Genomic DNA, 25,768 nt, shown 5'->3' with positions numbered 1-25,768 from the left:
GGTCAACGAGTGAATGGGAGCAGTTGGAAGGTGAGAACGTAGACAAAAGAATGTGAGAATTGCAAAATGCAGAGCAGTAGGACCTGCCTGGCAGGTCAGACCTGGCATGGTCGCCACTCCCAGAGAGAAAAAAAGCACAAACAGAACAAGCTGAGCTAACGTCACAGGTGAGTGACTGATACACACAGAGAAATCAAGTTACCTGAAGTTGTAGAATTCAATACTGAGTCCCGAAGGCTGCAACATGCCCAGATGGAAGATGAGGTGTTGGGTTGCATTGGGCCTCAATGTGACATTAAGGGAGGCCACAGACCAATTTGTCAGAGTGGGAGTTGGATGGGGAATTAAAGTGGCAGGCAATGGGGAGCTCGAGGTTGCCCCTACTGACTGAACCCAGGTGGTCCACCTGGCGGTCACCCGATCTGCATTTGGTTTCACCAATGGAGCGGAGTCCACATTGTGAAACCAATCACTAGATTGGAGGAAGTGCACGTGAATCACTGCTTCACATGGAAAGACTTGCTCTACTTTGTTGTACTTTGCCTGTTGGGTTCATGTGGTGGTGGTGGTATGCAATGGCAACTCTATACTACAAAATTCATACACAGGCAGCCTTCGTTCCTCAGGACTGAACAGGAAGCAAGCCACCCTCAACCCTGAGGGGCTGCGAGAGAGAAGGAGGAAGAAGGATAAACTATTTAAAGAATTGAAAAATATTTAGTCTGGACTTTTTGAGGGAAATATCTTTGGAGTAAATAACAGCACTAGTGTAAATAGACTAAACTTGCAAGAGTCAGGAGCAGCTCTAGTATGGGATTTATCTGTGACACTTACTATTGATGCTGGCAAACTACCCTATATAGCAATCTATCTACTTAGTAGGTGTGACATTCACACCCCTCTCTAAAAGGAACTTGCCACAACTCGAGCAACATTCCTTCAGCTACAGAAGAGTGGTGTTACTGAATGGTTGGATGCAGCATTGGTGGGAATAGGAGAGTGGGGAAGTGGTGAAGGAGGGGTGGCAGCGGGGAACTTGGTGCAGGTGGTAAGAGGATGCTCCTAAGGAGTCAAAGCAACCTGAGCAAGCTCCTGAAGAACAGGGAATGTAGGAAACATATTCTTCATGCTTGAGGGCTTTGGATTTGGAAGGAAGTTGTAAGGGAAGTGTCTGTTTATCTGTATAGAGGAAATGAATACTTGCACTTTTGAGGAAACCTGCAATGACAGCAAATCTCTTTGGCTGCTCTGTCTGATCCCATGAAAACTGGAATGTAACAGGGATCAGCAGCAACTATCTACAGTGATCCTGAGGCCAAGAAATCTTAAAAGACAAAGCAGTCTAGGCATTCATGTAAGGTTGTTTTTGAGGTTATAGATCCCAGTAAGAGCAAGGTTGACCCTTTAAATGGAATAGATGAAACTGGGATAGCTAAAGGCAATTGTTCTGAGAGTAGGCAAGAACAGTGGTTCTTCAGAACAAAGAACTTGAAAATCACGTTGTTGATGTATTTTGGAAGTCCCACTGTAGTTGATACTATATCGGGAAAGTTTTACTCCAGAAAACTGTTCTTCTGTACTAACAAACTTCCTGCCAGAAATTCAGTGGTAGAATTCTCCAACTAGTGTGTTGATAGCCAGAAATGGGCAAAATATTGTTTTGCTCTGGTCTAAACCTGGTTTTAGCTGCAGTGTAATTTTTGTTTTGTGAAGGAATTTCTTGGCTACTGTCCATAGAATGAGATGTTAAAATGTGTTCCTGACCACCTTTTTGGATTGACATTGGGCATCTTATCACACTATCTCAGAGTAGGCCAAATATGTTCATAGGATCACAGAATGAAAGGAAGTCATTTGGCTTGTTGAATCCATACTATCCCCATGCAAAAGCAGTCCAGCTATTGCACTCCTCCACATTTTCCTACATTGTCCTTCCTTTGAGATAGTAATCCAACTCCCTTTCAACACACTCTGCTACTACCTCTCCCAATGCAGCCTGGGACCTAACCACTCATTGCGTAAACAAATTTGTCCTCATGTTACTTAGAAACCATAGAAACGGTAGAAAAACTACAGCACAGAAAACAGGCCATTCGGCCCTTCTAGTCTGTGCCGAAACATTATTCAGCTAGTCCCATTTACCTGCCCGCAGCCCATACTCCTCCAGACCTCTCTCGTCCATGTACCTATCCAATTTACTCTTAAAAGGTAAGAGCGAGCCCGCATTTACCACATCAGATGGGAGCCCGTTCCACACTCCCACCACTCTTTGAGTGAAGAAGTTCCCCCTAATGTTCCCCCTAAACCTTTCCCCTTTCACCCTAAAGCCATGTCCTCTCGTACTTCTGGTTCTTTTGTCAATTGCCTTCAGCCTGTCCCCCAAAGTTCTTGATCCTCCTGCCAAAAGGAACAGCTTCCCTTTGTCCATACCCCATGTGATTTTAAAAAACTTCTGTCAGATCATCTTGCAGTCTCACCTTCCCACTCTTCAACATGAAACGTTAACCCCGTTTCTCTCTCCACAGATGCTGACAGACCTGCTGACTGTCCCCAGCACTTTTTGTTTTTGATTTCAGATCTCCAGCATGTGTAGTTGTAGAAGATTTCCTTCTTGCAATCTCTTTTGTTCCAATAAGAACAAACCCATCCTCTCCAAGTCTTCCGACATAACTAACGACCCTGTTCTCTGGAATCATTTGGTAAATCTCTTCTGCGTTCTATAATATTTATCGCTTTCTGGAGCAAAGGCACCCAGAATTGGGGACAATGCTCCACTTGAGACCAAACCACTGTTTTATAAAGGTTCAACGTAGCTTCCTTGCTCATGTACCATAAGCTTCTGTTTTTAAAGCCCAAAGTCACATTTGTTTATTTAACCATTTTCTCAACCTGTGCTGCCACTTTGAGCAAACTATGCACTCTTCTTGTACCCATTTGAGAATTGTGCATTTGGGTTTTTCTCAATTTTCTGACCAACATATAATATTTTGCATTTCTCAGCAGTAAATTTGACCTGTCACTTACCTGCATTTTCCACCATCCTGTCTGTTTGTATCCTCCCTACATTTCGCAACACAGTTTGGTGTCATCTGCAAATTTGGAAACTTAGCCCTGTGCACCTGATTCAAAGTCATTGATGTATGTTAAGAAAAGCAGTGATCCTAGAACGAACGCCTGAGGAACTCTGCTGTACACTTCTCTCCAGTCCAAAAACAACCTGACATTACCCTTTGGGAAATTTTCTGTCCATGCTGTTACAGCCCTGTCAACTTGTTACTTTGTGTATCATCAAAGATCCCCACCATCCGGACCATGAGGTACAGAAGCCTGAAGTCCCACACCTCCAGGTTCAAGAACAGGTGCTTCCCTTCAACCATTCGGTTCTTGAACCAACCGGCACAACCCTAATCACTGCAGTTTAGCAAAACACTATGATCATTTTGCACTAAAATGGACTTTTTTTTGTTCTAATTGTGTTCTCTCTTGGAAAAATTGTGTTTAATTTATATTTTTCTTGTGAATGCTGTTTATCTGATGCTCTGTGTCTGTGACGCTGGGGCAAGTAAGTTTTTCATTGCACTCGTGCATACTTGTACTTGTGCAGGTGACAATAAACTCGACTTTGACTCTATTTATAACCCCATCAAGTTAGTTGGACATAACTTACCTTTAACAAATTCATGCTGTCTTTCACTAATCAATCCACACTTCTCCAAATGACTGCTGATTCTGAATTATCATCTATATCCCAGTATCATTGAACCAACAACACAACACAGATGATTTGGCCATTTATCTTAACGCTGTTTTGAGGAATCTGGCTTTGCACAAATGTGCTGCCGTTTCTCTATATTGCAACAGTAATTACACCTCAGAAGTTTTGCTGTAAAATTAAAGTTACATTATAAGTGCAATTTTTTTCTTCCTTTATGGCCATTGTCTGTGAGCAACAGAATGGAGAACTTGCCATCTTTCTTCACAAGAGATTTAAATTGAAGCAACACAATAATAAATCAACACAGCACTTACCAATTACAGTCAGTTTTATCACCCTGCTGCTGTTGGCATTTAAATCAAGGTCAACTTTGTAGAGTCCGGTATCTTGAATTCTTATATTTTTCAGCAACAATGATCCATTGGAAGCCAAGAAGGTGCATCGGTTCTTATATGAGTTGGTGAAGCTGTTCTTGTGTGATGCGTTGTAATAATCTAGAATCCGTATGTCATGGAATGCCCACCGAACATGTTGGACTTTCTTAACTTCTTCATTGCTGAAACCAGGCAACAAAATGGAAGAACCAATGGCACCAAACAATTCCTGGCTTGGCTTCCTTGCTTTCCATTCATCTGATGGTCAAGAAAAGGAATGATCATTCAAGAGGCACAGAAGTTTTCGATTCAGAACCCAGGAGGGTGGAGGAGCAGATCTGAGCTTGGGCAGCTTCCAGTTCCAAACACAGTAAAATTACAAATGATCTGTGAATGAACTGAGGAGGACGAAGGGGAATTTCCAAAGAGCGGGGCTGATGTGTTGTGAATATGCTCTGATGATTGGGGACATGGGGCTTGCCTGCAATATTGGGGCCTGAGTGTCAGATGTAGGTGGTCAAAAATATTGTTTGGAAGGTGAAAGAGTAGGTAACCAGTGACAATGAGTAAAAGAGCAATGAGAGGTTTTTATTAATTGCAGGATATTGCAATCCAGAATGGTTGCCTGAAGGGTGAAGGAAGGAGATTCAATTGCACATTTCTAAAGGAAACTGATAGAAAAAAAACACAGGGCTGGGTAGTGAGCAGCACAGTGGGACTTAATGGACACCTCTCTCTAATCACAGGGCAAGTGTCCTGAATGGAAAACACAAGGACGCTGGAGGAACTCAGCAGGTCAGGCAGCATCTGTGGAGAAAAGCAGGCGGTCAACGTTTCGGGTCAGGACCCTTCTTCGGGACTGAAGATAGGAAAAGGGGAAGCCCGATATATAGGAGGGAAAAGCAGAACGGTGATAGGTGGACAAAAGAGGGGAGGCGGGGTGGGCACAGGGAGGTGATAGGTAGATGCAGGTAAGAGATAGTGATGGGCAGGTGCGGGGGAGGAGGGGAGAGCAGATCACCGGTGGATGGGTCAAGGGTAAGGAGAGAGAAGAGAAAAAAGGGGGGGCTAGGAAAGGGAAGAGGAGAAGAAGCATGTTGGGGGAGGGGGTGTTTTGTGGGGAAGGGGGGTGGGGATCACCTAAAGTTCATGCCGTTAGGCTGCAAGGTTCGAAGACGGAAAATGAGGTGCTGTTCCTCCAGTTTGCGCTTGGAATTCTCCTGGCAGTGGAGGAAGCCGAGGACTGACATGTCAGTGATGGAGTGGGAGGGGGAGTTGAAGTGACTGGTAACGGGGAGATGCAGATCGCGGTTACAGACAGAGTGCAGGTGTTCTGCGAATCGATCACCTAGTCTGCGTTTGGTCTTGCCAATGTAGAGGAGGCCACACTTGGAGCACCGAATGCAGCAGATGATTTTAAGGGAGGTGCAGGTGAATCTCAGTCTCACCTGAAAGGACTGTTTGGGTCCCTGGATGGAGGTGATGGAGGTGGTGTAGGGGCAGGTGTTGCACCTATGGCGGGGGCAGTGGAAAGTTCCCAGGGTGGGAGTGAGATGGGTGGGGGAGGGAGGAATGAACTAAGGAGTCGCGGAGAAAGCAGTCCCTATGAAAGGCAGAGAGGGGTGGGGAGGGGAAGATATGCTTGGTGGTGGGGTCCCGTTGGAGATGGCGGAAGTGGCGGAGAACGATGTGTTGGATATGTAGGCTGGTGGGATGAAATGTGAGGACAAGGGGGACCCTATCCCTGCTGGGTCTGGGAGGGGTGGGTGTGAGAGTGGAGGTGTGATATGGCAGAGATATGGGTGCGAGCTCTCTGACCACAGTCGGGGGGAAGCCCCAGTTAGAAAAGAAGTTGGACACCTCAGGTGTCCTGGAGTGGAAAGCCTCGTCATGGGAGCAGATGCAGCTGAGACGGAGGGATTGAGAAAAAGGGATTGCGTCCTTGCAAGAGTCCTGAATGGTATTCTTCTCTGCTGTATGATTCCAAATAATCAGCATAAGTCAAAATAGTGGCAACATGAGTTAATCAAAACAGAAGTATAATTGGCGGCCAGAGCAGAGGGAATCACGGCAGCACTGCTGGAGGGGGCAGGAAAAGCAGAGTTAATGCTCGAAGTAGCAGAAGTGAAGTTATTATGAGTAATTTAAGAATTAGTGCTTACAGTGGCACTGCAAGTGGTACTATTAAATGTTATAGAAATCATAGAACAGTACAGCACAGTAAAGGCCCTTCGGCCCACAATGTTGTGCCGACCTTTAAACCTTGCCTAAGACTATCTAACCCCTTCCTCCCACATATCCTTCTATTTTAAATTCCTCCATATGCTTATCTAGCAATCTCTTGGATTTGACCAAAGTACCTGCCTCCACCACCACCCCAGGCAGCGCATTCCATGCACCAACCACTCTCTGGGTAAAAAACCTCCCTCTGATATCTCCCTTGAACTTCCCACGCAGTACTTTAAAGCCATGCCCTCTTGTATTGAGCATTGGTGCCCTGGGAAAGAGGCGCTGGCTGTCCACTCTATCCATTCCTCTTAATATTTTGTACACCTCTATCATGTCTCCTCTCATCCTCCTTCTCTCCAAAGCAGTTTTTGCAGAAGAACTGCTGGAAATAAGTCCACAGTCCACATGCGTAACCCAGAACTCGCAGTTGCCTGCCACTCCAATTCACCATCCCACGTCCACGCTGACTTCTCTCTCTCTGTGGCCTCCTGCACTGTTACCACAAGGCCTAATGCAAGATCAAGGAACAACACCTCATCTGGGCATGTTGCAGCCTGCTGGACTCGAAATCAATTTCTTCAACCGTAGGTAACTTGTTCTTTCTCTTGGTTTGTGTCAAGACTGGCCATACTTCCCTGCCAGCCCAATTTTCCTGTTTCTGCTGGGCCAATCACACAACGTTACACTGACAGTCAAGTTTAACTGCCCCTTAACTACCACATTATTTCACTCGAATAGAGAAATTCCCTCCGTTCCACCCCTCGCCCTCCCCCACCTCCTCTGCTACCTGGGCCAACTTGTTTCCCTCTGTCTCAGTTCTAATGGAGAGTCCAGACCTGAAACATGAACTGTTTCTCTTTCCATGGATGCTGCCTGACCTGCTGAGTGTTTCCCGCATTTTCTGTTTTTATTTAGATTTGCAGAATCCTCTTTTTTTTTTGTTTTTCGTTTACTGAGAATATTTGTTGCCTCAGAATAAATAAAACACTGCATGTAGTGGAAATCTAAAGAAAGACAATCCCTCCATATCCAAAGTCATCCAAGTAAATCTTTTCCAAACTGACTCTGATGATAACAAATCTACTTAAATAAGTGGGCCAAAGACCAAAAGTGAACCAAATACACAGTATTGCAGATGTGGTCTCGTACAGTGGCAGTAAAAATTCTTGCAGTTATACTCCAACAATCTTGAAATAAAAGTCAGCATCCCGTTAGTCTTCCCTGTTACCTCCAGCACCTGGATGTTAGCTTTCTGTATTTCATTTGAGAGGCACACACATCTCTCCGAGCTGCAGTCTTATGCAGTCTTTCTCTATTTAAATCATAATCCATTTTACCTTCCTTCCAATACACACCTTCCCACATTGTATTCCATGTGAGCTTTTGCCCACTCACTTAAACTGTCAGTGTCTCTATTTAAACTGTTTGTAACCTCCTCATAGATTGTCCTGGTCCCTATGCTTTGTCTTGTCTGCATATGTGGCCACTTCCTTCCTGTAAATCATGCTTAATTATTGTAAATGGCTGTAGTCTCCATGCAGCCCACTCATTCCAGTTGTGAACCTAAATATGACCTCCTCCTCAGTGCTTTCTGCCAGTTAGCCAATCAACTATCCATGCTAGTGTATTATTTCCAACACCATGAACTCTTGTCTTGCAACGTAACTTCTTGTGTGGCATCTTGTTGAAAATCACCAGCTGGTTACCCTCGATCCACTTTGACTGATGCTTCCTCAAATGATTCTGGTTTCTCAGACATTATTTCCCCTTCATGATGACTTTGCTTAATCAGATAATGAATTTCCAATTTCTTCCTTAATAACTGATTCTAATTTTTCCAATAAAGGATATTAAGGTTATTGACTACAGTTACTGACTTTTTGTTCTCATCCTTTTTGAATTAGGGTATTATATTGGCAACTTTCCAATCTTTTGGTAGCTTAAGGATTTTTGGAAGATTACAGCAGTGCATTCACTATCTCCATGTGATCGTCTGTTTGGAGATGAACTTGCCAAACATGGAGATCATGTTTGGCAAGTTCACCTCTTGCCGAACATGATTGCCTTTTCTTTAGCATTCACATGCTGATCCCTGCCTTCACTTGAGGATGGAGATGCTCTTGGAGTGTCCTCTGCTTGTTTACCTGTCTTCCACCATTCATAATTAGATACGGTAGGACTGCAGAGCTTTTACCTGGTCCATCAACTGTGAGGTTGTTTAGCTTTATCTATTGTGTGGTAGCGGAAGTAATGGTTGCAGGTAGAAATAGTAGCAGCAGCTAAATGTCTACATTGGAGGTAGCAGTGATGAGAGTATTAAATGTAGTCGAAATAGTGGTGGAATTTGCATTGTTCAACCTTTGCCCTAATGGAAATGGTTCAACAATTCTACACGTTGCAGTAACGCCACAAGTAGCACGTGCTCCTACAAGGAAACCAACATCACAGGGGCAGTTAGGCCTAGACAATAAATGCTGGGTTTGCCAGCGTGTCCAGATTGTGAAAAATTTATAAAAAGAATAGTTAGTAATAGGAGTAACAATATTTACTAAAATAATTGTAGAAGCAGAAACAGGACTAAAATTCATAAACAGTTGCAAAATGGTGGAAGTATGTTTAGGTGCCGTAGAAAAAGGTGTAGTCAAAATTAAATCCATGGTCACTGCAGAGCTGATCTTGCCACGTGCATTCCGTCGGAGCTGGCTCGTGGCAGAGTGACTTTTGGTGGCTTCCACCTCTTTTCCTGGTGGATCAGGCCTCCCATTCAAATCTTAGCCAGCCTTGAGTCAGCTTAGATTCTGAGATTGGTCATGATCTGAATGAAGGAACTGATGGCATTGTGGCCAAATTTGCAACCGATACCAAGATAGGTGGAGGGGCAAGTAGTGTCATGGAGGCGGGAAATCTGCAGAATGACTTGGACAGGTTGGGAGAGCGGACGGAATACAACGTAGGGGAGTGTAGGGCTATGCACTTTGATAGGAAGAATAAAGGTGGAGACTATTTTCCAAATGGGGAGAAAATTCAGAAATCAGAGGTGCAAAGGAACTTGGAAGTCCTAGTTCAGGATTCCCTCAAAGTTAACTTGCAGGTTGAGTCAGTAATAAATGCGATGTTAGCATTCATTTTGAGAGGACTAGAATATAAAAGCAAGGATGTAATGCTGAGGCTTTATGAGGCATTGGTCAGACCACATTTGGAGTATTGTGAGAAACTTTGAGTCCCGTATCTAAGGAAGGATGTGCTGGCATTGGAGAGGATCCAGGGGAGATCCACAAGAACGATCCCAGGAATGAAAGGCTGAACATATGAGGAGAGTTTGATGTCTCTGGGCCTGTACTCGCTGGAGTTCAGAAGGATGGGGGGGAATCTCATTGAAAGCTACCGGATACTGGAAGGCCTGGATAGAGTGGACGTGGAGAGGATGTTTCCATCTATAGGAGAGTGCAGGATTCAAGGGCACAGGCTCAGATTAAAAAGACATCTCTCTAGTACCATGATGAGGAGGAATTTCTTCAGCCAGATGGTGATGAATCTGTGGAATTCATTGTCACAGTGGGCTGTGGATGCCAAGTCACTGGGTGTATTTAAGGCAGAGTCTGATAGGTTCTTGATTGGTAAAGAGGGAACATTGGTAAAGGGGGTGAAGGGTTACGGGGAGAAGGCAGGAGAATGGGGTTAAAAAAAAGCCATGATTGAATGGCAGAACAGACTCGATGGACCGAATGGCCTAATTCTGCTCTTACATCTTACAGCCTTATTGTCTTATGGATCAGACTTCGCAGAGGTGGGAATGGGCAAAATGAAGGGAACATTTCATGGCAAAAATAGTAACTTAAGCACTGCTGATAGTGAGAAATCAGAAACTTGCATTTATGTAGCATCTGTAACGTAGGTGCTTTACAGGAAATGAGGTAGTGGAACCAGAAGTAATAGAAGTTAGCACAAAACAGCAGTTGAAAAAACTGGAAATAAAAGCAGGAATATTTGTAAAAGGTGGATCTGGAATTACATTAGATTTACAACGTAGATTAGGCCATTTCGCCCATCTGGTGTATACTGGTATTTGTGCACCACATAAGCATTCCCCGATCTCCTAGAGTACACTTCTATCCCCTTTCCCCCTCAAATACTCATCAAGCTTCACTCTATTTCCCCAAATACTACTTGTGTTAACCAATCCAGGCCTAGAACTCCTGAATTCCTTATTGGAGCCTACCTTATGTTTATGGGCCCTCGCTTTGGATTCCCTCCTGATTCAAACAGCTCCATACCTCTCTTATCGAACACTCGCCTACTTCTAATAACATCCAGCTGGCTACTCATCTTTCTTGGAAAATGAGTGTAATATCCTCCAAAATCCTGTCCCTCCACCAGTATCAGTTTTAGTAACATAGGAAACACGTGTTCAAAGAAAATTTAACCTAGCTTCTCTAAATTCCCAGAGCATGATTTCCATTCAGACGTTTCTTTTGCAAAGTGAACAAAACATTTTATAGCTGAAATTTAATAATAAGTACGTAACAAATTAAAACTCAAAATCAAGTTCAATATGAATCAAGACACAAGGCACTGCAAGTGCTGGACTGTGGAGCAAAAAACCAAACTTCCAGATGAAGGCTCTCAGCCTGAAACATCAACTCTCCATTTCCCTCTTCAGATGTTAGCTGACCCACTGAGTTTCTCCAGCAGGGTGTTTTTTAGTTGAATTAGAGAGGGAGGTGGAACTGATCTTATTGAATGGCTGGCAACTCAGTGTCCTCCCCTTCCCATGCAATAGTCATTCATGATTTTAAAATGGTGACTGCATTACACCAGTCTGCTTTGATCTTTGTAGTTAAGACCACTTTGTAATGCCCCACAAATAGATATATTTTGGCCTAATTGTCTTCTTTCTTGTAAAAGTTGTGTATAATTTATATTTAATTTATGTTTTTCTTGTGAATGCTGCTTATCTGATGCTCTGTGCCTGTGATGCTGCTGCAAGTAAGTTTTTCATTGCACCTGTGCACACATGGACTTGTGCAGATGACAATAAACTCGACTTTGACTTACTTACCTCCTGGTGTTTAAGAGGCTGTTAGATAGACACGGAAATATGCAGGGAATGGGCGGATATGCAGGCAGAAACGATCAGTTGAATTTGGCATCACGTTAGCACAGACAGGACGGACCGAAGCGCCTGTTCTTCTGCCCATGTTCTACCTCCTGCTTCCAGTCCAAAAAGTTCAAGGTAACGGTGGCAGGACAAATATTACAGGTTATCCCAGTGACAAAGGTGGCATTAGAAATCGGAATGAAAGCAAGGCTGGCTTTGCATACAGCAATAGAACACGGCAATGAAATTCGCGCAGGAGCCCCGCACCAGCCGGAGCACAGGTTGGACGTGGGGATGATGGGAATGGGATTGAAGAGGGTGGATTGGTTAGCACAGAGACCGTGGGAACTGCCCCAGTTCAACGCAGCTTCGGAATGAATGACAGTGCCCAAAGGTGAAACGCCAAGACAACGCAGAGAGTGGATGGAAGTCGAGAACAGTTAACACAACCAGACTGCGGTGCGCAACACCCGAAGACCATTCGGGCAGATAATGTTATCCCAAACATGCAATGCCTTCCCGCTGCTACATATTGCAGACAGACACACAGCGCCAGTCAGGGCACGGTCGCTTCCTGGATGTAACACGCCCGGAGATTACTCTTTCACAAACTTTCACAAACGGCAACATTTGTTCTAAAGTCCCATTTCGCTTACCCGTGGAGGTCCCAAGCTGAATAAACAGGAATAAAATCACGAAGGTGTAGGAAGTGCAGCCGGACATTATCGAAGCAGCGCTTGCACTGCGAACTCTTTCGTTTTAAAATTCACACCCAAAAAGAAACAAACCAATAAAGCGATGCGTCTGAATTACACCAGTGGCGACCGCAAATAGCAACATTTCCGAAACCATTCGCCACGGGAAGCTTTGCCTACGTGTGAACAGTAGCGGATGACTAGAACGATGTTGGTATTTCCCAATTTACTTGGTATTGGTTTATTATAGCCACCTGTACCAAGGTACAGTGAAAAGCTTGTCTTGCATACCGATGGTACAGGTCGATTCATTACACAGTGCAGTTACATTGGGTTAGTACAGAGTGCATTGCGGTAGTACAGGTAAAAAACAATAACAATAGAGTAAAGTGTCACAGCTACAGAGAAAGTGCAGTGTAATAAGGTGCAAGGTCACAACCAGGTAGTGAAAACTAGTGATTATTAATATTTCTCGTGTGGGGTAGTAATATTTTCAATTACTGGCATTTAATTGCTGCATAACTGAAAGTAAGATGCTCGCCTGTATTTTGTTTTCCGTCATGCAGCAATTATACCATCTCATAAACCTGAAACCAGAAGATGAAGATAAAATCTTTACAGTGGTAAGTATGACTTTTACCAGCAGAGCTTCAAGTTCTGCTTTCCTGGAAAGAGGGGCTGGGCATGGGCTGAAATCTGAGCAGCAGCACAGCTGGACAGAAGGGGCCAGTGGGTGTGTGCAGAGGCCACTGGGGAGGGGAAGTGTGGGCACAGGGAGATGGCAGAGGAGCTACCCAGGGATGGGGGCCAGAAAGCTCCCATTACCAAACGCCTGTTTCTCAGCAGCTGCCCCCGATCTTTGATCTTACCCACTCTCCTCACTCCAGCTCATTCTTTGGAGAGGGTGCAGAAGAGGTTTACCAGGATGCTGCCCGGATTAGAGGGCAGGTGCTATCAGGAGAGGTTGGACAAACTTGGGTTGTTCTCTTTGGAGCAACGGAAGTGGAGGGGAGACCTGATAAACTCTTATAAGATTATGAGGGGCAGAGATAAAGTAGACAGCCAGGATCTTTACAACACGGAACGGTACAGCACAGGAACAGGCCCCTTGGCCCACTGTGTTGTGCCAAACTAATTAAACCAGTAATTAAACACCCAACTAAACTGATCCCTTCTGCCTGCACAAGGTCCATATCCCTCCCATTCTCTGCACATTCATCTGCCTATCTAAGAGCCTCTTAAACACCTCTATTGTATTTACTTCCACCACCAACCCTGGCAGGACATTCCAGGCACCCACCACTCTCTGTGCAGAAAAAAAACTTGCCCCGCATGTCTCCTTTGAACTTGCCCCCTCTCACTGTAAATACATGCCCTCTGGTATTAGATATTTTGACCCTGGAAAAAAGTTAACAGCTGTCTACTCTATCAATGCCCCTCATAATCTTATAAACCTCGATCAGGTCTCCCCTCAGCCTCTGGCGCTCCAGAGAGAACAACCCAAGTTTGTCTAACCTCCCCTGATAGCACATGCCCTCTAATCCGGGCAGCATCCTGGTAAAGCCCTTCTGCATTCTCTCCAAAGCCTTCACGTCCTTCCCATAATGAGGTGACCAGAACTGAATGCAATACTCCAGATGAGGCCTAACCAGAGTTTTATAAAGCTGCAACGTAACTTCCCAACCCTTGAACTCAATGCACTTGCCCCAGTGTGATTCCCCACCAAATGCCCTCCCCCAGCTTTCCTACATTGAAACCCCCTTTCTTTAGCTCTGCTGTCCCTACACCATCTAACACTCAACCTCCTGTCAAGACCCAAATCCTCTGCTCTCATCTTCTGTTGGTGGTAAATAGGCAGAATGTCTTCTTCGGTGTGGTGGAGGAAGGGATAGTGGTCGAGGAAAGAAGGTTGGAGAGGGGAAGGAAAGAAGTAAAGAGAGTGTGAGAGGAGGGGGGATAGGTTGTGAGAGAGGGAGGAGCAGCTGAGGTCCTGGGAGTGCAGGCTCTCAAGACCAGGCTTTGATGATGAAGGAGGCTTCAGTGAGATAGCGGCAATGGTGAGCAGGATCAGGGCAACTCAGCAGCAAACCCAGTAGTTGTGGCAATGCAGACCAACTCTGTACTGGCAGAACTTTAAAGCAGTGATGGCAAAAGTCAAGACGTGACGTTGGTACAAAGGGAGAGGGAAGATTAATGAGCGGCTTTCTTAAAGCTTTAAGTTTATTCCAGCAAGGTCAGTAAGCAATCTGTGGCAGGACTCGCCACAGCCACTTGTGCCAGCTGGGAGGTTCTGAGCACCTTGCGTAAGTCAGGGCTGCTGCAGCCGTGCCAGATGTACCACAGCTGCAGCAGCTCGGGCGCGTTGGCACAGAATCCGAGTGGCAGCGTTGGTCACCGCTCTGCATCTGTGAAAACTACTTCAGTGTTCTGGGAGGTGGCTGTTGCACCTTAAGAACAGAAGTGTTAAAAATAGGAGCAAGGGGAGGCCATTCAGCCCTTCAAGCCTGCTCCAAAATTCAACAGGATTACGGTTGACCTTCTTGTCTCAGAACCAAATTCCTGCCCTCTCCTGACAGAAGTTTATAAAATTATGAGAGAGATAGATAGGGTAGACAGTCAGAACTTTTTCCCAAGGGTGTAAGTGTCAAACACCAGAGGACGTGCATTGAAGGTGAGAGGGGGAAAGTTTAAAGGAGATATGCGGGGCAGGTTTTGTCACGTAGAGAGTGGTGGTGTCTGGAACGGGCTGCTGGGGGGAGTGGTGGAAGCGGATATGATAGAGTCATTTAAGAGGCTTTTAGATAGACACATGAGTGTGCAGGGAATGGAGGGATATGGATCGTGTGCAGGCAGAAGAGATTTAGTTTAATTTGGCGTTGTGTTCGGTGCAGACATTGTGGGCCGAAGGGCCTGTTCCTGCTGTACCGTTCCATGTTCTATGTTCCTCTTACTTCTTGCTGCCTTATGCGTCTATAAATGTGGCTTCTGAGGTAGAGAATTGCACAGATTCTCCACCCTCAGAGTGAAGAACTGTATCCTCATCTCAGTCCTAATTATCATACCTTGTATCCTAAGACTGTGACCCCTCATTCTAGATACCCGTGCCAGGGCAACCATTCACCCTGCATCATCCCCTACCTGTCAGAAATCTGAGATCCCCTCTCATTCTTCTAAACTTTACTGAATACAGGCTTAGTTGACCCAATCGCTCCTCATCCGACAGTCCTGTCATCCCAGCTTGCAGAACTTCTGTTACATTTCCTCTATGGTAAGTATATACTTTCTTGACGAAGGAGACCAAAGCTGCACACAGTACTCCAGTTGTGGTCTCACCACAGCCCACTTCAATTGTAGTAAGACATGCTCACTCCTGTATTGAAAACCACTTGCAAAGAAAACCAACATACCTGCAGGTTTGCTTTCAGTGACCTGTGTACAAGGACACCTTTCTACCAAGATAGCTTTCTACATTAACATTTCTCCATCTCTCACTATTTACCCTACCCATGCGAAAAACGTTGCCTTTGTCCATGTTACGCTGCCTCTGCAAGTATCTGCCCATTCACTCAATTTGTCTGAACTGTCTTGAAGCGGCTTTCCTTCCTCCGCACAACTCACCATTCCGCAGGTCCTCGTGTTGCCGGCAAGCTTGGAGATAGGCCGCTGGCTTCCTCGGACGATCATCATCGATGTATATGGTGAATAGCTGGGCCCGGGCACTGGTCCCTGCAGTGCACCAGTGGCCAGCACCCACCACCCTGGCAAATAAACATTTCTTCCTACACTTTCCCTCTTGTTTATCAACTAATTTTCAATTTATGCTAATATATTATCCCAATCCCACGTGCTTTAATGTTGCACGTACACCTCTTATGCAGGACTTCATCAAAAGCTTTCTGAAAATCCAAATATATCACAGCTGCTGCTTCTCCCTTTTCTCTTGTCCCCCCACATTCTCAAAGAACTCCAGCAGGTTTGTCAAACGCGATTTGCCTTTCAGAAATCCATGTTGACTTTCTCTTATCCTGTTGACATTTTCTAACTGACCTTTATCACATGTTTTACCTTAGAGACTCCAATGATTGATGTTAAGTTAACCAGTCTGTAGTTCCTATTTCAGTCTCAAACTATATCATGTTTAAACCTAGAAAAAAGTAGGAGTGGCACTGTTGATTCTTTGCTTAAATTTGAGGAAGTTTGAAGTCCATTTATTCAATATTTTCATATGATAGAGATTCCTTTTCAATAACCTTTGAATTTAGAGGAGTATCAGTCCAGTTTTTTTTTCTTCTGAAATTTTTCTAGTTTCTTTTGATTTATGATTTTTTTTGATTTGGGGGTTCTTTTTTTATTATACAATAAATCTTTTTCTTTGCCTTTTTGATTTTTTTTGTATTATATTCACTTACCAAGAGACCGTGGGGTCTAGAATATATTTTGTATTCTTTATGATTATGTATGTCATGATTGTCCTCAAGATCTCTTTGTATCACATGTATAATCATTGATGTTATTTATACTAATCTGTATTAATTTGCAAATTAATAAAAAGATTGAAAAAGGGAAGTTCCTATTTCAGTTTCCCTCCTTTTGTAAATAGTGGGTTATGTTGGCCGCCCTCCAATCGGTAGGAACCTACAGGATTTTGGGAGATGACGACCAGTGAGGGTGGTCCTACTTCTTTTATCCTATTAATCTCTCCGGCATTATTTTTTAACCAATACCAACTTCCTTTAATTCCTCCTTTTCCTTAGACTCTTCATTCTTTAGTATTTCTGGGAAGTTATTTCTGACCTCCTCTACGAAGACGGAGCCCCAAAGTATTTGTGTAATTACCCTCCTACTCTTCTGTTTCCCGCTATATTTTTTTTGATGAATTTCTAACTAGTGCCGATCCTTGGGCTTGCTACTTATTCTGGTAACTTTACGTGACTTCTCTTTGGATATGATACTATCCATAACTTCTTTTGCTGGCAATGGTTCAGCTGATTTTCCTTTTGTTTTTTAGCCAGAAAGAAATGTTGCATTTTCTGCATTTGTTCCTTTATGTCAGCCATTGCCTACCATGTCCGTTAATGAAACCAGCGCCCCCCCCCCCAATCTACCACTACCTGCTCTTTTTCCATATTTTGTAGTTTTCTTTGTTCAAATTTCGGTTCCTAATTTTGACTGAACTACTCACTTTCCATCTCATTTACGAATTCTATCACATTTTGGTTGCTATTCCTTCAAGGACCTTACACAACAATTAACCCACCCCCAGGAGAAACTGGATAGGTTGGGACTATTTTCCTTGGTACCCTCGCACAGTACTGTTAGGTGGGGAATATCAGCACCTTGACACAGTGATGATGAAGGTTATTTAAAGGAGACTGGTGCACAGCTTAAAAGGGAGCCAGTAAATGGTGGTGTCTTCATGCATTTGGTGTCCTTGTTATAGTTTTAGGACGAGCGCTGGAAAGGGTGCCAACAGGGTAAGAAGTAAATGTGATTGTGGAAGGAGAATTATTTGGTGTAGCACCAGGAATTGCAAAGGTGGAAAAATAACCAAAAGAATTGAGAGTAGAATTTATTAAATAGCAGTATGAGTATTGTAAAACCGGAATGTTTGGAATTTTCTTTCCTAAGAGAGTAGTGGAGGCTCTGCCACTTAAGACAGGATTTAATAGATCTTTAGAGATCAATGGAACAAGGTTATGTTAATAACCAAAGTTAATGCAAAAAGTGGGGCTGAGGTAAAAGATCAGATTTGATGTTATTTTAGTGGTAGGGCAGGCTCAGCTGCTGAATGGCCTACTTTCACTGCTACTTGCAATCTTCTTATATTCTGAACAGTAGTAAAATTAGCATGTGAAGTAACAAAATCTAGATATAATGCCACAGTTAATGACATTTGAACTTCACACTGCATGAACCATTTAACCACCTGATACTCTGCTTTTGCACTCCCAGGAACACCCATCAGGAACTCCCTGCTCGATGACACATCATGTGCGGGGCATGTAAGGGGAAGTTCATGGTGAGTCACTTAGGGGATAGTGAAGATCATAAACATGGTCTGTGGGTTTCTGTGTTCAAACTGAGGGACAGAACCCACAAACAGATCCTCCCAAGTGGCCCTCGACCCATATCCCTTAATCTGTTCCCCTGGAATGCCCCCCACTTCTCCTGCCCTCCCTCAGAAACCCTCCCTCCAACCCCTACACAGCAGTTCTTTGGAACATGAGAAGGCCGTTCCAAATGGAACCTGTTCTGTCATTTAATGTGGGCATTAGTAATCTGTGCCTCCAGTCCATCTGTCCCTCTTAAGGTGTCCAGTGCAGGGGAGGATGAAGTGGGAGAGGATGGGAGGGCTGAGGAAGGGTTGGAGGGTGGGGATCTGATGGGGGGGGGGGTGGGAGGAGGGGGGCTCTGAAGGAGAAGGAGATTCAGGGGCGTGGGTCAAGGGCCACGTGGATGCCAGGAGGAGGGAATGGACAAGGGCAACTGTGCCTGAGCCCACCCGTGTGTATCTGTGTAAAAGCGGACATGCTAACAGGTGCCCTGTGCATGTCCCCTTATATGTGGTTCTATGTATCCATGCAGCGGCAGTGGCTGGTCTCCAGATGTCCTGGACCCCCTGGGACTGGATCAGAAGGCTCGGAGATATTGTAGCAGTTTTCAGAATGTTTCTAAAAGTTTGGTGTTTAAAATGTATTAAAATTGCTTTAAATAATTTGAAAAACAACATTGAAAAACAAACTAAAACACTAATGAATCAGTAAAACGGCTATGAGTTAATTAAATAATGAGAGCAATGAATAAGTAACTGAGCTTGTCTTTTTCCTTATAATCTCCAGGTCAGAATTCATATACAAACAAACAGCTTCCTGTCTTGGCTGGCGTTGAATTGTAGATGTAGTTTCACCAGCACTGGGGAGTCCTGCCCAGACAGGGCTCCATGGAGAATATGCTGGGTCTACTTCACTGTGAACAGCTGAACACTGGTGGTTCCCATCCACTGCAATAACCTTGAGTGAATGAATAATCTGATGACATGAATTTTGATTCAGCTACAATTACAACAGTTTCAGATTTTTATTTGTGGTTGTTAAATCTGTTACTTGTTAAAATAACTAGTGATGCTTGGTAGGGCAGGCATGGTAGTTAGCGGTTAGCGTAACGCTATTACAGCACCAGCGACCCGGCTTCAATTCCGGCCGCTGTCTGTAAGGAGGTTGTATGTCCCCCCCGTGTCTGCATGGGTTTCCTCCGGGTGCTCCGGATTCCTCCCACATTCCAAAGATGTACGGGTTAGGAAGTGTGGGCATGATATATTGGCGCCAGAACTGTGACAACTCTTGCGGGCTGCCCCCAGCACACTCTACGCAAAGGATGCATTTTACTGTGTGTTTCGATGTACATGTGACTAATAAAGATACCTTTTCTTTATCTTTTTTCTTTTTAGTTTCATTTGGTTCACTAAACGCTTCTGCCCAGTGAAATTGGCATCTGAAGAGGGGTAAGCCCACTGCCAGTCTCCCTGAAACCCTGGAAGGTGGTACAGGCTGGAGTCCAACCAAGGGGTTCAGGTGGCTTATATATAAAATAACGGACACCCGGGAGTGAGTTACACACTGGAATCTATAGAGTCATAGAGCACTACAGCACAGAAACAGGGCCTTCGGCCCATCTAGTCCATGCTTGACCTGATCTTCTGCCCAGTCCCATCTACCTGCACCCAGACCATATCCCTCCAAACCCCCACCATCCATGCACCTATCCAAACCTCTCTTGAATGTTACAACCCATATCCTCTGAGTGAAGTCGGTCCCCCTCAGGTTCCCCTTAAGTATTTCACCCTAAACCTATGTCCTCTAGTTCTAAGTCTCACCCAACCTGAGGGGAAAAAGTCTGCAGGCATTCACCCTATCTATACCCCTCATAATTTTGTACACCTCCGTAAGATCTCCACTCATTCTCCTGTGCTCCAGGGAATAAAGTCCTAACCTACTCAACCTTTCCCTATAGCTCAGGCCCTCAAGTCCTGGCAACATCCTTGTAAATTTTCTCTGCACTCTTTCAAGCTTATTGATATCTTTCCTGTAGGTAGGTGACCAGAACTGCACACAATACTGTAAATCCGGCCTCACCAACATCTTGTACAACTTCAACATAACATCCCAACTCCTGTACTCAATGCCCTGATTTATGAAGGCCAAAGTGCCAAAAGTTCTCTTTACGACCCCATCTACCTGCGATGCCACTTTCAAGGAATTATAGATCTGTATTCCCAGGTCCCTGTGTTCTACCGCACACCTCAGAGCCCTACCTTTCACTATGTAAGTCATACGCTGGTTTGTCCTCCCAAACTGCAACACCTCACACTTGTCTGCATTAAATTTCATCTGCCATTGTTCAGCCCATTTTCCCAGCTGGTCCAGATCATGCTGCAAGCTTTGATAGCCTTCCTCGCTGTCCACTGTATCCCCAATCTTGGTGTCATCCACAAATTTGCTGATCCAGTTTGTCACATTATCACCTAAATCATTAATATAGATGATAAACAACAACGGACCCAGCACCAATCCCTGAGGCACACTAGTCACAGGCCTCCAGTCAGAGAGACAACCATCTACTACCACTCTCTGGCTTCTCCCGCTAAGCCAATGTTGAATCCAATTGACTACTTCATCCTGAATGCCAAGCGACTTAACCTTCAGGGCCAGCATCCCATACGGGACTTTGTCAAAGGCCGAGCTAAAGTCCATGTAGACAAAATCCACTGCCTTTCCCTCATCACTTTCTTGGTGACCTCCTCGAAAAATTCTGTAAGATTGGTTAGACATGACCTACTATGCACAAAGCTATGCTGACTATCCCTGATCAGGCCCTGTCTATCCAAATACGTATATATCCTGTCTCTTAGAATACCTTCCAAAAATGTACCCACAACTGACATTAGGCTCACCAGCCTATAATTTCCTGGCTTATTCTTAGAGCCTTTCTTAAACAACAGAACAACATTAGCTATCCTCCAGTCCTCCGGCACCTCACCCGTGGCTAAGGTCATTTTAAATATCTCTGCCAGGGCCCCTGCAACTTCTGCACAAGCCTCCCACAAGGTCTGAGGGGACACCTCGTCAGGCCCTGGGGGTTTATCCACCTTCATTTGCCTCAAGACAGCCGGCACCTCCTCTTCCATAATCTGGATATGGTCCATGACCTCACTACTCTTTCCCCTCAGTTCTATAGTCTCTGTGTCTGTCTCCAGAGAAAATAAGATGCAAAAAATTCATTTAAGATCTTCCCCATCTCTTTCGGCTCCACGCATAGATGACCATGCTGATCTTCAAGAGGACCAATTTAGTCCCTTGCTACCCTTTTACTCTTAATATAGCTATAGAAACCCTTGGGGTTCTCTTTCAACTTGTCTGCCAGAGCAACCTCATGTCCTCTTTTTGCCCTTGTGATTTCTCTCTTGTCTTTTGCATTTTGTGTACTCCTCAAGCACCTCATTTGATCCTAACTGGCTATACCTAATGCACCTCCTTTTTCTTCACCAGGGCCTCAATATCCCTCGATAATCAAGGTTCCCTAAACCTGTTAGCCTTGCCTTTTATTCTAAAGGGAACATACAGATCCTGTACACTCAATATTTCACTTCTGAAAGCCTCCCACTTACCAAGCATCTCTTTGCCGGAAAACAGCCTATCCCAATCCATGCCTGCCAGATCCCTTCTGATATTACTCCAATTTAGAATCTCAAACTGAGGACTGGTCCTATCCTTCTCCATAATTATCTTGAAACTAATGGAATTATGAATACTAGATCCAAAGTGTTCCCCTACACACCCTTCTGTCACCTACCCTATCTCGTTCCCTGAGGAGATCCAGTATTGCACTCTCTCTAGTTGGGACCTCTACATATTGATTAAGGAAACTTTCCTGAACACATTTGACAAACTCTATCCCATCCAAACCCTTTACAGTATGGGAGTCCCAGTCAATATGTGGAAAGTTAAAATCACCTGCTATCACAACCTTATTTTCCTTGCAACAGTCTGTTATCTCTCTACAAGTTTGCTCCTCTAAATTCCGCTGACTATTGGGAGGTCTACAATGTAGTTCCATTATTGTGGGCATCCCTTTCTTATTCCTCAGTTCCACCCACATTGCCTCAGTAGACGAGCCCTCCAGTATGTCCTCTCTGAGCACTACCGTGACATTTTCCCTGATGAGTCATGCCACCCCTCCCCCTTTAATACCTCCCTCTCTATCATGTCTAAAACATTGGAACCCTGGAACATTGAGCTGCCAGTCCTGTCCCTCCTACAAGTCTCACTATTGGCTACAACATTATAATTCCACATGCCGATCCACGCTCTAAGTTCATCTGCCTTACCTACAATACACCTTGCATCGAAATAGATGCATCTCAGAACGTCAGTCCCACCGTGCTCATCGACCAGTCAATTCCTGTCTCTGTTTGTAGGCTTAACATCTGCTTTCCCCACAGCCCCTCCTCTTGCTGCCCTGTCACTCTGGTTCCCACCCCCCTGCAACTCTCGTTTAAACCCCCCTGAGCATCCATCTAATGCCATTTAGAAAAGGATCAACTTCCAATATTGGTCGCGATCTGATTTTGAAATAGGAAGGAACTATTTACACGCTCTACATTTTTGACGCTTTTAAGATTCTAGAAGGCTCCTCATAGTGCAGTTCAGGGAACAGCCTGCAGCTGCTGGAATAGAAAAGGTTTAAATCAGTAAGACGCTCAATGTGTTTAACCATTATGCATTCAAGTCATGGGATAAATCCCAAAGAATTCTCCTTAATTCCACAAGATCCTACTTCTTTTTACCCCTAATACAAATTTCAAAAGACATTCCTTCCTGTCCCAATTATTTTAGAACTGTGAGATCTATTTTCCTTTGTAGAAACATCATTTACCGGTCCAAATTTTCAAAGAGGTACAGACCCATCAGGTCTGAAACAAGAAATGTTCTCTGATTCCTTTACAGTGATTCACAAATTTGGAGCAAGAAGGAGTCATTTCTGACTGTCACAACATTCCTAGAGGCCCTAAATGGGGCCTCTAATAGTTCAACCACTCTTCTGTTTGCCAAGCTTTGACTAACTTACTGTAACTGGGCCAAATTTGTTTTCATCACCTTGGAATCGGTCTTCCTGCAGTTACTGCTTCCTGTTTCGAGTGGTCTGTGTGTCCTTTTCCACAGATATTCTAAACATTCTGATATCATAATTACTGCTCAAAGTGATGTCTGAAAAGATTGAAGTGGGAGTGAGTTCAGTGTACAAGTTTGAGCACTGCTGCAAGAGAAGCTTAGTTACAATGCTGCTTAGCATCCATGGTTAGTAAACACTGCAACCTTGGGAGTGAATGCTTAAGTTTGTGGAGAGTGCAGCTTTGTTTTTCTGAACTGCGTTCCCATAATGAAGATTATGGCTTCCTCCTTTCCCCTTGCCAACCAAGCCACGCACATCTAGCCTCCATTCCTCCTCAACTCTTTTCAAGCTAGCCTAAATATCTAAATGTCTCCAGCCAGATGCCATTGCGTTTTGACAAGGTAGATGCAGGGAGACTGGTTGGAGACTCCAAAAGGATCATAGAATAAGACGCAAACTACCGAGGATTCAGATGAAGATACAACACTTCACTCAGAAGATGGTGAATCCCTGAAATTCTGTACTCCAGCTGAGTCTGCCTGTTGCGTTCTTTGAGGCTGAACATAAGAATATAGAAAAATAACGGCAGGCCCCTCAAGCCTGTCCTGCTGCCCTTCAATACAATCGTGGCTGATCGGTCCCAGGTCTCATCTCCCCCCTCTGTGCCAGTTCCCCGTAGCACCCACTTCCCTAAAAGTGAAATGATGTGGAAGTTCTTATTTCTTGACAGAGCAAATTTCAGGGATAACTTGACCAACTGCTGCTCTTATCTCTTAAGTTCCTGATACTTGCCACTGTTTCCCTGACCTGACAACCGTCGCAACTCGTGCCACTCCAGTTTGTGTCAAACATTTATCAAGGAAGAAAATGAGAACAGGTTCACAATTAATTCCTGGGCAACTGGACACAGTAGTTACAGGTCAGGAGAACATTCCACTTCATTGTGCAGTAAAACTCTGTTAATCCAGCACCCTTGGGGCCTTGGTGATGTCAGACGGGCAGATTTTCCAGACTATTGGATGCTATTCCTATTAATACCGCAATCCACTTTCAAATTTTTTTTCGATGTTCCACAGCAGTATAATATTTTTTTCAAATAACCTATTGAGTTTGAAGAGAGCTTTCAAACAGGGCCCCAGTGAGTTTGCAAGGAGAGTGGGGACCTGGTGACTCTATAAGGAGAGTGGGAAGGGGCCCCAGTGTGTGCAAGGAGAGTCGGAAGGGGCCCCAGTGTGTGTGAGGAGAGTGGGAATGGGCCCCAGTGAGTTTGTAAGGAGAGTGGGAAGGGACCCCAGTGAGCTTAAAGGGAGCACAAGAACTAACACAGATGCTGAACCATTGGGATTCCAAACAAACGGATAGCAGTTTATTGGAGATCTACTTTATTCCAACACAATGTGTGTCTGGGTCACATGGTAGAGAGAGCGCGGGGCAGGATGGAGGCCATTGTGTTTAATCTACAGATCCAACATCAATAGCAATCAGCTTTGCCTGCCAGTAGCACATGTGATCTGTTCAGGCGATGGGTATGGCCACACACCAAGGCTGTGACCTCAGGGAATGTGCTGGTGAGCAGTGTGAATGGGTAGGGTTTGCCTCAGTGTTATTCCCACATGGATTAGTCTCCCAGTAAAAGTGTCAATGAAGGTATGCAGGTGAGACATCTTCAACATTCTCAAATGCTGCCTGTCCCCTTCCCGTCAGCTCCCTGGGTTTCACTTTTAGACAGGAGTAGAGGTCTGGTGTTTTTTATTCATCACAACCTGCTGTTAATGAATGCATGAAGATTTCTTGCCGATGACTCTTTTCAGATATTTGCAGCCCAGTCAGGTTTGCTTCAGAGACTTCACCTCGCAACGGCATCTCCTGGATGTGAAGCTCAGCGATCACAAAACGTAAAGTGTCTCTGTGGAACGTTTTCAGCTGATCAGGAAGCTTTTGGCTCTTATTCATAAACCCAAATGCCCATCCGATCCTGGGGCAAGAGCAGCCATTTGTTTGCTGTCTTCGGGTCCAAGGTGAGAAGCTCTGGGACTGAAAGAAAACATGAATGAGAAGTGGTTTCATTGGGAAAACCAACTGGAGTCATGTGATCACCACTTCCCTCAGCACAGTAACTGGGTACCAGAAGGGTGTCACTTCCTCGTCCCTTTTCATTAAAGAGACTTCCGTCAATCTATCTGAAGGACAGAGCCTTCCCTGGGATGTGGCCTCTGCAATCTGAAACGATAGGATCTCCTGCCAATTGCCGAGGTCAGTCTTCTGGATCCTGGCACAATCTGGGCACAATATAAACTTTAAAACTTTACTTATACAGCACAGTAACAGGCCCTTCTGGCCCAACGAGCCCGCATCACCCATTTACACCCTTGTTAACCTACTAACCATTACGTCTTTGGAATGTGGGAGGAAACCGGAGCACCCGGAGGAAACCCACGCGGACACAAGGAGAACGTACAAACTCCTTACAGACAGCAGCTGGAATTGA

The 25,768-nt window shown here is 44.7% G+C and overlaps 1 protein-coding gene across 3 annotated transcripts in view; it reads right to left on the bottom strand.

Annotated features, from left to right (window-relative positions):
* LOC127586059 (hepatocyte cell adhesion molecule-like) overlaps positions 1–12,273 on the bottom strand; it is a 39,162-nt gene extending 26,889 nt beyond the window's left edge. For all 3 annotated transcript variants that reach the window (XM_052043851.1, XM_052043852.1, XM_052043853.1), the window contains exons 1-2: positions 12,073–12,273; positions 4,030–4,347 (exon numbers count right to left, since the gene is read on the bottom strand). In XM_052043851.1, coding sequence (XP_051899811.1) covers positions 4,030–4,347; positions 12,073–12,139 — 385 coding nt within the window. In that variant the 5' untranslated portion in view covers positions 12,140–12,273. The remainder of the gene's footprint in view (positions 1–4,029; positions 4,348–12,072) is intronic.
* Between the last annotated feature and the right edge of the window lie 13,495 nt (positions 12,274–25,768).

The sequence above is a fragment of the Pristis pectinata genome, chromosome 34 (assembly GCF_009764475.1).
Source record: "Pristis pectinata isolate sPriPec2 chromosome 34, sPriPec2.1.pri, whole genome shotgun sequence".
NCBI lineage: Eukaryota > Metazoa > Chordata > Chondrichthyes > Rhinopristiformes > Pristidae > Pristis > Pristis pectinata.
The sequence above is the reverse complement of the archived record's forward strand: the minus strand, read 5'-3'. Positions and strand labels throughout refer to the sequence as shown.